At 54.8% G+C, this 12,471-nt stretch overlaps 1 protein-coding gene across 2 annotated transcripts in view; it reads left to right on the plus strand.

The window, feature by feature from the left end:
- Positions 1-12,199, plus strand: part of ZBTB40 (zinc finger and BTB domain containing 40) — a 71,890-nt gene extending 59,691 nt beyond the window's left edge. The window contains exons 14-19 of one of the 2 annotated variants that reach the window (XM_040229546.1): positions 1,300-1,464; positions 4,650-4,864; positions 6,177-6,339; positions 7,018-7,104; positions 8,208-8,425; positions 10,191-12,199. In XM_040229546.1, the coding sequence (XP_040085480.1) occupies positions 1,300-1,464; positions 4,650-4,864; positions 6,177-6,339; positions 7,018-7,104; positions 8,208-8,425; positions 10,191-10,385 (1,043 nt within the window). In that variant the 3' untranslated portion in view covers positions 10,386-12,199. The remainder of the gene's footprint in view (positions 1-1,299; positions 1,465-4,649; positions 4,865-6,176; positions 6,340-7,017; positions 7,105-8,207; positions 8,426-10,190) is intronic. The other variant, XM_040229545.1, reaches the window with a different exon arrangement.
- The last annotated feature ends 272 nt before the right edge of the window (positions 12,200-12,471 follow it).

Raw genomic sequence — 12,471 nt, forward strand, 5'->3', positions numbered from 1 at the left:
AGAGATGGTGAGTCCATTGTGGAGGTGCTGGGCTTTAAAGAGATGGTTAATCCATTGTGGAGGTGATGGGCTTTTTGATGAGAGCTGTGTTAGGGAGGTGTAAAAAGACGTTCAAGTTGGGGGCTGTATTGTTGAAAGTGGAAGCGACAGGATAAAGAATGGATTAGATGTGGGATGTGAGGGAATGAGAGGCATTAAGGATGGCTTAGGGGTTTAGACAGGAGCAACCAGGCAAGTGATGCTGCCCTTTAAGGAAAAGGGGGAAACTGGAGAGGGAGAAGGAGAGTGTGTCGGGGTGGGGGGGTAGAGAATCCGGAGTTCTGTCTTAGTATATTGATAATTTGAGATACCTCTTAGACCTCCAAGTGGAGAAGAAGACTGGTCGGCAGTGACCCTAAGTCTGGAGCAGATACTGTAAACGTGGGAGCTATGAGTGTGCAGATGGAATGCGAGGTTCTGAGATGAGACCATCCAGAAGGTGGAGGTGGAGAAGGCCTAAGCCTGAGTCCGGGGCTTCTCAATAATTTCAGCTCTTGGTTCTAGAAACCCTTTTCTTTCCTAACAAAATTTTATTCCAAAGGGTAAACATACAAAAAGTGAAAACGAGGCTGATCCCCCTAGTTAAGGTCGACCCTATGATCTGGGGGCTCTGGACCCTAACCTTATAGGTTTTCCCACTTTGTTGTTGGCCCATAAGGGAGATTGGAGGTACAGTTGTTCTAGCTTTTTTTTTAAACAAGTAACAGGTTTCCAGACACGCTCTTTACCAGTGTATTCTAATACTCTTTGGCAGTCTAGTCTGGTCATTGTATTTTCATTCCATGCATGAGAAAATAGAGAAGGCAAGAGAATCTTTAGAGCAAGTTGCTGGCAGAAAACTTTCATTCCTCTCTGAAGCCGTGTCTGTCATTTTTATGTGCATTTCTGCCCTATGTGTTTTCGAAGGGGTCCAGACTCAGGTGTTCCTGGGCTCAAGAATATAGCTGTTTCCTGGGAATGGAATAAGCTCTTCCACACTTGCAGTGGCCTGATTAACAGTCTTGTGTGGTGAGAACTCTGTCCTTCACCTCAGGGCAGGGAGACCACACTGCCACCCTCTCTGTGCGGTCAGCTGTGTTGGTGAGGTGCCATCCGATCGGAGGGCCCAGACCTCACACCCAGTGCGTTACACATTGCCTGCTGTTCTCCTGTCACCTCCCAGGTTGTATTTCCCTGCCGTGTGCCTTAGAACGTGATCGTGTTTTTATGAATGCCCTACATGTCCACTGCTGGCTCTGATAGACTCCCATGTATTTCCAGGGAAAATGTACGCCTGCCAGTACTGTGATGCTGTGTTTGCCCAGTCCATCGAGCTGTCCCGCCACGTGAGGACCCACACCGGCGACAAGCCGTATGTCTGCAGAGACTGTGGCAAGGGCTTCCGGCAGGCCAACGGCCTTTCCATCCACCTGCACACCTTTCACAGTATGTACTGAGGCTGCGGACGTCAGGCACTGGGCACCCGTCAGGCCCTGGGGAGGCACGCAGCGGTCCTCACAGCAGCTGTCTCTCCACCCTCCTGGCCCCCCACCCAGCGCCTTCCCCTCCCCTGTCCTCCTGCAAAAAGCTGCAGTCCCTCTTTGCTATTTCCAGAAGAATCCCATTTTAACGCGTCTCTGTGCGATGCCTCATTTCCCCGTCCGAGCTATTTCCTTGTCTTCTGGTTTAGCCCACCTGGCTCTGCTTGGCTGACAAGAGGCCAGTTATGTTTGAAGGAAAGAGCCTCTGTGACAGACAGGCTCGCAGGGCCCCAGAGTATTTCCCACTTGTCCACCGAGCTGCTTTCTTCTCCTCCCACCCTGCCTCTCCCCACTCTCCTGGTCATAACCTGCCTTTCCCCCAGGGGCAGCCCAGACACTTGTGAAGTAATGCGTAGCGTGTGGCCCCTCGCCGTCCTCCTTAAAAGCTGCCTGCCCAGCATCCTCTTCTGGATGCCTTGTGTTCACTCAGTTAGTGGGGTCTGCCCCGTCTTTGTCCCCTTCAACTAGAACTGCTACAGGTAGAGACACATGTCCGTTCTACACACACAGCAGGGAGGGAGAGGAGATTTTGTGATCCCCCATCATCAAGAAAGGGCTTCTTCCCTGGTGCTCAGTGGGTAAAGAACCCGCCTGCAATATAGGAGACACAGGAGGTGCGGGTTCAGTCCCCAGGAGGAGGGCATGGCAACCCACTCCAGTGTTCTTGCCTGGAGAATCCCATGGACAGAGGAGCCTGGTGGGCTACAGCCCATGGGGTCGCCAAGAGTCGGAGGTAACTGAAGTGACTGAGCATGCGTGCGCGCATCAAGAAATCAGCAAGGAGACGTCCAGCCCATGGGGTCGCCAGAGTCGGACATAACTGGAGCGACTGACCGTGCGTGCATCAAGAAATCAGCAAGGAGACACCCAGCCCATGGGGTCGCCAAGAGTCAGAAGTAACTGAAGCGACTGAGCGCGCGCCATCAAGAAATCAGCAAGGAGACGCCCACCGCCACCCGCTCTAGCTGCAGCAGGCGCGTGATCAGCACAGTCCGGCAGGGGCTTAAGAGCCCAGGTCTGGAATCACACGGGCCTGAGTTTGAGTCTTGGCTACTCTGCCATTTACTTCCTCAAGCCTTAAACAGATTTCCTTATCTCGCTAAGCTCCGCCCCTTGTGTAAGCTAGAGGAAATCCTAACGCTGCCGCACCGGGTTGCTGGAAGAGCAGAAGAGATCTCACACATAAAGCGTGAGGCTCCACGCCTGACACACAGAAAACGCGCAATGAATGCCAGATAGCAATGGTGATGAGAGCAGCCGTCTCCGGTGCCATCTGTCACCATCAGAGCCCGTCTTCTTTCTCACGCCCCGCACCTTGCATCCCCTTCTTCCCTTTTCCCCTCCCTGCCTCTGTCTCTAGCTGTTGGCAAATATAGGATCTCACAAACATGTGCTTTCTGTCAGCACATTCAGGCCTGTTGTCAGCCTGCCAGCAAGGCACTTGGCCAGAGCATGCATGCGCCCAGCATGCGGCTGGACACTGGGCAGTGCAGGGATCATAAAGTGCCTTCCCCCCCCGACCCCCCCCCCCCCCAAGGAGTTTCACAAGGTTGCCCAGCAGATCTCGTTACAGTAGCTTGCAGACGAGTGAGATCTGGCTTGGAGCCGATGCCGCACCTGGGAAGTCCTCTCAGCCTCTCTCGGTGGCCTTGTGCTGCAGTCACATTGTCCCAGCAGCGTTACGTGGAGTCAGGAGAGGGGCAGACTCCGTCAGTTTTCAGAGTAGAGCAGACCCGGAACACTCGGCCATGACTTGGTGTGCATACCTGCAGCAGGTCCAGCACCCAGGCCCCTCTCTCGTCGACTGTTCTTGCCTGTTTCATGGTCTCCTCGCTGCTTCTGGAGAATTCCGTCAGGTGTCTTAGAAGACAGTGTGAATCTGAGATCTCATGAGCTCATGTCCGCGGGGAAACTAGTTAATGATCCCGAGTGCTGCTGCATGTCGGAATTCCCAAGTTAATCTGAATCAGCGCACACAGGAGATTGGCTTGTGGGCTGGGCCTTTCTTGTGGACAAAGGATTTTATTATTAAAACATCTTACTTTCTGTTCAGAGAAAGGACTGAAGTCTCCTGCCTCAGGGCTGGCAAACGAAGCCTTCATCAGTGCTAGTTCTAACTCTTGAGGTTCCCCCGAGGAGTGGCCTTGTCCAGTTAAGCATGCAGCGCGGAGGGTGGCCTTGTTACCCAGCTCCGCGGCATCCTACTCACGCCATTCTCTAAAGCTCGGTTTTCCTAATCTGTAAAGTAGGACTGGTCATAGCATCTGCACATAGGGTTATTGGAAGGGCTGAGCGAATGAGGGCATGGAGGGCACTTAAAGCTCGCCCGTCATATGGCACTTAGCAGACACAGCTTAGGAAGACGTTGCTGTCATTGAATCTAAAGTGGGGGTCAAGGACGCAGTCCTCCTCTTGAGTCGTCCTACTGACCGCAAAGTAGTGATGCTTCAGGAGTGATGTGTGGGTAGTCTCTGTAGAGAATTCGAAAACTTCACAACAACCCCCACTGTCAGGGGAAGGGAAGAGCCATACTTCCTGGAAAACAGTAAAATGAAGTTTGACTTGTAAGATGCGAAGTGAGGAATCAAGGTAAACTGCTTAATGCTCAGTTCAGTTCAGTTGCTCAGTCGTGTCCAACTCTTTGCGACCCCGTGGACTGCAACACGCCAGGCTTCCCTGTCCATCACCAACTCCCGGAGTTTACTCAAGCTCCTGTCCATTGGTCGGTGATGCCATCCAGCCATCTCATCCTCCATCGTCCCCTTCTCCTCCCGCCTTCAATCTTTCCCAGCGTCAGGGTCTTTTCAGATGAGTCAGTTCTTTGCGTCAGGTGGCCAGAGTGTTGGAGCTTCAGCTTCCGCGACCGTCCTTAAATGCTCAGTCTTTAAATGGTGCTTAGTCCAGAAGCCTCGGAGGAGCCTCACCCCCACCCCAGGACGAGGGTGGAAAGTGGCCGCACGATAGATGCAGTGATTCCTGGCCCTTGGCTCGGAGGCCCCGCGTGGCCTCTGAGCAGTCTTGCCTCTGAAACTGTGCACAGCCAGCCGCTCCTCACTGGCTGTTGCCTATGGTGTCTCCCCTGCCCACCAGACATCGAAGACCCGTACGACTGCAAGAAGTGCAGGATGAGCTTCCCCACCCTGCAGGACCACCGCAAGCACATCCACGAGGTGCACTCCAAGGAGTACCACCCCTGCCCGACGTGCGGCAAGATCTTCAGCGCCCCATCCATGCTGGAGCGGCACATGGTGACCCACGTCGGGGGGAAGCCCTTCAGCTGCGGGATCTGCAACAAGGCCTACCAGGTGAGCCTGGCACCCGCGGGAGCCTGCCCCGAGGCCCCCCACCCACCCTCCCTCCGGTCTCCCTCGGCCCCCCGGGGCTGGTGGCTGTGGGACACCCCTGGTCTCCCGGATATGACCGGGCGGCTGGCTCTCACGAAGCATGCAGCTCGTAGCTTACCCAGCTCCTCTGCCGTGACTGGTCAGACTGGGGCTGGCGAGGAGCATTAATTGGAGCTGAGAGTCCTTGCTCTCCTTCTCTTCGAGTTCAGCCTTGTCCTGTACTGAATGCTGCTTTTCCCCTGGATACTCAACATTCTTTGGAACCTATTGATCTGTGTGTCAAGGGATGTGAGGATGACAGTAGCTGGAATTATCTTGTTTAGCAGAATTACTGGTGTTTTGTGTGTTTCTTTTTTTTTTTTTTTCCTCAACTCATAGGGAAGAGCTCTGTTTTTGTTTTGGTTTTTTACCTTAGAGTTCGCTATGTAATTAAGTGAAACCCCCTATGTATCTAAAAAGAAACCACATCTATGAAAAGCTCTCTGAGACCACAGAGCAGAGGATGGCCCTTGCTGGCGTCTGTAACATTTGGGTACAGAGAGATGCCCAGCAGCTCATTTCAGCTCAACTGAAATGGACAGGTAGCTTTGTTCTGAGCCTTGTGCTGAGACGTTGGATTTGCAGAGCCGGGTGAGACCTGGGCTGAATCTCTAGGAAACCCTAGAACTGTGGGGAGAGTGTCACAGCACTGTTTCAGTACCTGGGAAGAAGGGACACTGGCTTTCGGAGCTGGTACAGCAGCCTCTCTCCAGAAGGTTCCCCTGCTGCGCCCTGGGCCTCCAAGAGACAGCTGGGTGGTAAAGGACAGTTTCTCCAGTCGGCAGGCCAGGGTGTGACTCCTGGTGCTTCTGTTTGCTAATCGTGTGATCTTGGGCACTGCAGAGAGCCTAGCACCTCCCTCCTAGACTTACTGTGAGGCTGCGTTCCTGAAGGGCCCAGCCCTGCCCTGTAGTGGCCTCAGTAAATACATTTGCACCTTGTTCCCATGAACACCAGCCTCCCCTCGCCTGTCAGCGCTCACCGTGATGGGTAACAGTAAGACTCCAGGTCGACTAACTAACTGGACTCCCCACTCCTCGGAGCTCCTTTCTGTCTGCTAAGATTGGCTGCTGCCTTATTCAAATCAATTTTTACTCAAGTAGACTCCTTAAAAAAAAGAGAGTGGGACTCCAGATCATAAGCTTCCCTGGGAGTGCCTGTCTCTCCTGAGTCTTTGTGAACCCTCCAGCTTGCCGGAACATTTAAGACCTGACGCTTGCCACATTCCTTTCAGCAACTGTCCGGCTTGTGGTACCACAATCGGACCCACCACCCAGACGTGTTTGCTGCTCAGAACCACCGATCTTCCAAGTTCTCATCTCTCCAGTGCAGCTCCTGTGACAAAACCTTCTCCAACACGCTCGAACACAAGAAGCACATCAAAACGGAGCATGCAGGTGGAGCTGGGTGCCCGGACAGGGAGTGGGGCTGGCGGGTGGGAGGGGCTCCAGCCCCAAATCGCTCCTCCCCGAGCTGGAGCGCGGGGTGCTTCGGTGACTCCCCGTCGTGCCCCGGCACACCCGCGGCACCACGTCAGTCAGTCTGCCCGTGACACTGGCTTGAGAAGCAGAGGCCCTGGAAGCTCAAGCAGCGTGACTCCCGCCGGCCCCGGGTGGCACGAGGCCGGGGTGGGAATCCTGCCTCCAGTGTGTGACCTTGGAAAGTGACCCCTCGCTCTGAACCCATTTCCTTCTCTTCAGGAGGTCAATTATTCACACCTGTGTGGCCGGTAAATGGGGGCAGTGACAGCAGCTCGCACTCAGGGAGGGTTTCCTGAGCGCATGGCATGTCGCTAAGCACCGGGTGTTTCCTCCCTTGATTCTGCAGTAATCCCTTTACATCCAGGCATTCTGGCGCTCTTTACCACACATCTCGCTGGTGTGTGGGGTTGGCCAGCAGCCAACACCGGGCAGAAAACCCGAGCGCCCTTTTGGGGCGGCCCCTGGTGTAGGCGTCGGGTTCCTAGCCCTTGGCAGATGCCGGCTACTGTGCGCCCTCGCCACAGCCCCGTTACTCCCCAGCCTGTGAGAGTCTCCCTTTCGTTCTTTCCATGCCTCTGCTCGTGCGCCGCGCAGACGTGAAGTTCCACGAGTGTGACCAGTGCAAGGAGCTCTTCCCCACGCCAGCGCTGCTGCAGGTCCACATCAAGTGCCAGCATTCAGGTCGGTGCCCGCGAGGCGCCCCAGGGCAGGGCGGCCCGGGGTGTTCCCCTCCCCGTGCCCTTACAGCTGCGCAGCCCAGGCCAAGTGATAGCCGAGTTGTGCCTCAGCTACAACACAGGGCCGACGGTACTGCCTACCTCGCAGGGTAACTGTGAGAGCCGAACACGTTAGTGCACGGAACACTCTCCAGGCCCTGCACAGGGAGGCATCTTATGCATTACCTGTGATTAGCATTCCTGCTCTGTCCCATCAAACCTAAATGCCAGTTATTTAAAAGGCACCATTTTTAACAAACCATTAGAAAAACTGGTTATCCTAAATTCTGCTCTGGGCTCAATTTGACGTAGATTTTTATGCACTCTCGTCTGCCATTAAGTAAGTTGATTAACATAAGAACTCAGCTTCCCAGAGTAGCGCTCAGGTGAGATTGTCGGCGTGCGTGTTATTCCACACGGGGTTGTCCTCTGCCATCGAGGGCGCCAGTCAGGGAGCGCGTGGTAACGCCTGCGGTTTTGGTCTCCTGAGCATTAAAGTAAAGCTAGTCTCTTCTGATTCCTGCTTTGGGAATGCAGCTGACTGTCCAACCCTGACCTCTCATTTAACTCACATTTGGTTCCTGTGAGTTAGAAACACGCACTGCTCCCATCTCAGGGCTTTTCTTTCAGGCAGTGGACAAGCGTCCTGCAGGTCTCCGTGCTGCCCCTTTAGGTGTGCCCGCACAGGCACTTGTGGGCAGTTACACCCGACCTCCACGGCTTGCAGCAGTGGTAGCTGTCATTGATCCCATTTCAGAGATGTTAAAAGTGACAAAATAGCGTCATTACCATTGAATGAATGAATAATAGGCTTTGGCAGAGGCAGATTTAGCCTGAATCGGATGCTAACGAAGCTGGACTTGGGGCCTGTCACTGGTGGGACTTTTCCAAAGCTCTGCCCCTAATCCTGTTTGTGTAAATTTGTACTCATTTTCCTAAAGAGACCTCTCCAAGTTGTTCAAGCTCCAGGCCCCACCCAAGCTGAAGAGCTGCCCCTGGATGCCCCGCCCCTTCCTGGCCCCGCCCCGCTCTGGCTGCCCCAGCCACGCATCCGTCCTCCTCCCGCAGGGTCACAGCCCTTCCGCTGCCTGTACTGTGCGGCCACCTTCCGCTTCCCGGGGGCCCTTCAGCACCACGTCACCACGGAGCACTTCAAGCAGTCGGAGAGCACCTTCCCCTGTGAGCTCTGCGGGGAGCTCTTCACCTCCCAGGCCCAGCTGGACTGCCACCTGGAGTCTGAACACCCGAAGGTGCTGGGTGCTGACACCCAGTCGCAGATGGTGCAGGTGATTGTGGGGCCTTGGATGCGGGGTTGCGGACCCAGGGGTCTTGAGGCTTCTCCGGAGGCAGCTCCTTCAGACAACTAGCCTTTCTCCCTGGGACTCTCAAGAGGCCCCATGAGTGATGACTTCATGGCCAGGAGGATCTTGCAGAAGTTTCTCTGGACCACCTGGTGGCTACCTGTGATACGGCCCCTGGGTATAGAGAGGCTGGAAAAAGAGTTATAAAAGCAGAATGACCTGGGCCTGTCCTTCCCATTCACACCCTCGCTCACCCTCTGCAGACCACCGTGGGGTGTGGTCAGAGTTGCAGGAACCCTCGGAGGAGGTGGGTGAGCTCTTTGTTGGGAGCTCCCTCGGTTGAAAGCCCTAAGCTTGATAGCCCCTGTGGGCTGGGCTCAGAGCATGTTTGAATGTCTGGGCTTTTCTGGGGGAAAACCCGCCTCTTCTCGGGTCTCAAGGCTGTGTTTGCTCCCGCCCCTCTTTGTGTCTCTGGAACTCTTACTGTTCTTCCCATTTTCTCCAGAGAGGGTGGGCAGAAGAGGAAATGAAGCTCCATTCTGTTGATTGACAGTAAATTGCAGATGGACCAGAGAGGGACTGTGAGCTGGCTGGGCTGCACCCCATCCTGTCCCGTTGAGCAGCCCCTTTAGCCGAGTTCCTGCAGGCCTCTGTGCAGAGCAGAGGGCGAGGCAGGTGCCCAGGCCTCTGGGTGCTGCTCCTGCTGCCATTTCAAGAACAGCTCTGCTTTTATTTATTTATATATATATAAATATATATGTTATATATATATAATATATATATATTAGGATTCTTGGTAAGATGTCCTTTGCAGGGAGGAAACAGAAAAGAGTCCGTTGCTAAAAGAAAATGACAGTTTGAAAGCTGCTGTCCTAGATGATCTTTTATTGAACGTCACAGTCAGCCTCTTCCCTCTCACAGCAGAGACGTGGCTGAGCTTGCCGTCCCCGTCTCTCCATTCCTGTCTAGAGGAGGACACTCTCCGCTCTCAGCCACCCCTCAGGAATCAGGGTGGCTGAGCCCTCTGCGGGCGCTCCACATTAACAGCGTCAGCTATTCCGAGCTCCATGGCCCAGAAGGTTCAGGCAGGAAGTAGGTGCTCTTAAGCAGACTAGTTTTCCCGGTGATGGGGACATCATCTCTAAGAGCTGATACCCATTTGAAAGGGGTGCATGTGGCCTGTAGAAGCCTGTGCCCCCAGCCGGGGGAGCTTTGTGGGGGAGCTGACAAGCCACATTTTGCCCACCTGTTCTTCCTCCTGTAGCCACCTAGCCTCCCAAGTGAGGCCCTCCACCTGATCAAGGCCCAGACGTGCCACCTACGGCAAGCCGAGGCTTCCAGTCAGCCATCCCTGTTTCCCTGGTCCAAGCATGACACGAACCACCTTCATTCAGTAGCATTCCTTTCACACGGCACTTAGCTCTGTGGTGTAATCCTCGAGACAGGAAAACCAGTGTGAGAAACTGAGCCCATGTTCACTGGTGTGTAATCATAGAGTCCGGGCGCCCTGAGATGGCGTACTGAGCTAAATTATAGCAATTTAGCACACAGAGTTATTTAAATTGTTTGCCTGCCTTCTCTTTTGCATCACGGGTGTGTTAGACTTGCCTCTTCCCATTAGGCACATGTAATTGCTCTCCTCAGGTGAAAACATAAATACCATCATTACAGCGTGAGAGGAAACCATGTAAATTCTGGGGAGCCAGCTGTGGACACTGCCCAGCCCTGCCTCACGGTCTTTCCCTTGCAGGTGATCCAGACCCCAGAGCCTGTGGCCCCGACGGAGCAGGTGGTCACATTGGAGGAGACCCAGCTTGCTGGCTCGCAGGTGTTCGTAACATTGCCGGATTCACAGACAGCCCAGACCAGCTCTGAGCTCGTGGCCGTGACCGTGGAGGACTTGCTGGACGGGACTGTGACCCTGATCTGTGGGGAGGCCAAATAAGTGGCTGCTCATGGTGAGGGGGGTCCTGCGTGTGCAGTGGAGGAAAAGCTCCACACTTGCCTGTTGCCCTTCCTCCCTGGCACAGTATTGAGCATCTTAGCTTCGCACCAGCCCAAGTGGTCTCCCTTGGGAAGGGGGCAGAAGCGTGGCTGTTCTCATAAAACCAGCTTCTGAGTCATTGGCAGCCAACATGACTACACCCCGTGGCCGGCAGGCCCGTTCCCCACAGGCCTCCTGCGGCAGCCTCTGCAACCCTGTCCTCCTGCAAGCGGAGTGTGGCTTCTGAAACTGAGGCTGAAGGAGCAGTAGAGCCAGGGCCGGTGATCAGAGGGACAGGTGTGACGCACCGGCAGCCCGCAGTATGCGGAGGGGCAGTTCCAGGCGGGACCGTGGCCCGCGGAGTGGGCCAGCACACGCTGCCAGGGCCTTCTGGCCATTGAAAAGCAAGAGAACCGCACCGTCAGGCCGTGCAGGATCCCTCTCCTCATGTCTGGCATCCTCCCAGCCCCCTGCACGGCAGCCATAGGCCTGGTAGCAGCGTGCCCATCAGGAAGGCCTCGTTTCCAGGCTGAGGCCCACCCCGTCAGTTCCATCGGCCCTTCCCATAGCCGTGCGGGTATCCGGTGTGAGGCCACGTAGCTGCAAACCACGCCTGCCCTCCCGGAAACTCCTCATGGTGTTCTGCACTGGAGGCTGGTTCCCACAGCATTTCCGTGGTGTCCTTATCCCCTTTCCTTAATCAAAGCCTCACGCTTCCACCCAGCCTGGAGGCCTCAGCCCCTGACTCCTCCTGCTGCCCCCGTCTCCCCTGCCTGTGTGTAGCCCCACTGGCAGTGCCCTTCCCGGCTGCCAAGGGGAGTGCTGGCCAGCGGGCCTCTGGAGTCTGAATTTCACAAAGCTTTTTTTTTTCTTCGGTTCCCAAAATATAATCCGATAATTAATGGTTTGTGGAATCCATTATGAAGTGCAATTAGATGAATAGGTTCCCGCCGTTCAGAGGGAATGGCTAGCATTTATCTTCCTTTCCTTGATGCCAGAAGGTTGATGTCTGCGAGGGCAGCGTGTCCACGCCCAGCACGGCTCCCTGCCAGCTTCTGCGGCTGACCCCCTGTCTGATCCCTCACCCTCACGATACAGGCCACCCGAAGACAAGGCCACTGCTTCTCTCTAAGCACATTTCACATCACCAGACACCAGCAGGGGCGGGGGTCGATTCGAGTCACAGTCAGTCCTTTTATCGCCATCACTCTTTGCCGGAAGGGCCACAGTATGGCCCTCACCACCGGCCCACTCTCTGCAGGCAGCTCGGCAGCTCGCTCCCACCTCCAGCCTCGTGTTCATTTTCTGTGCAAATCACTTGAGCTTGTCAGTTCAGGGATCTTCCCATTAGGAAGTAAATGAAGTTTTCAAAGGCCAATGACTGACCAGAAGATGGTGCTCAAACCTTTAAGACTTGGCCTCCCTGTGAGGCCCTCACTGCTTCTGCCAGGGCTGTCTCTGTCTTCTTAAGTTTTCTCAGCCCCGTGAGCTGTCAGACCAGGACTGCTCTTGATCAGCAAGTGACGAGATGACACCGAACCTCTGCTTGGCACCAGATAAAACCCCACTGAAATTATGGAGCTGCCCAACCTGCAGGGCATGGAGGCCGAGCGTGGCAGATAAGAAGGCCCGGGTACTTGGGAATAGCAGCAGCATCAAAACTTCTTCCAGCCAAAAAAAGAAAAAAATGTAAAAATTAATGACTGGGGACCTGTAGGGGAAAGTGATTTTTTTCTTCTTAAAAAGTCCTCTGAATAAAGAAAGCTGTAAACTTTTGACCCAACTTTCCGATCCTTTTCGAGTACCGAGACAGCCTTTCCTCAGGTTTCAGACAGAGACCTGGGTGGAGGCAGGACTCTCCTTCGCCTCAGACTCGCCAGACCTGCAGCTTGCTTTGCCGAGAGCAGGCAGAGAAGCGGGCCTTGCCGCCAGCTGCACTCTGAACCCCAGCACGGCCAGCCAGCGGGAGCACGAGGCCTGTGCTGGTTCTGGTCAGCACGAGGGGAAAGTCCAGCTGGAGTCTCGTTTCTGCTCCGAGGGGATCTCT

The sequence above is a fragment of the Oryx dammah genome, unplaced genomic scaffold (genome assembly GCF_014754425.2).
Source record: "Oryx dammah isolate SB20612 unplaced genomic scaffold, SCBI_Odam_1.1 HiC_scaffold_27, whole genome shotgun sequence".
Classification (NCBI taxonomy): domain Eukaryota; kingdom Metazoa; phylum Chordata; class Mammalia; order Artiodactyla; family Bovidae; genus Oryx; species Oryx dammah.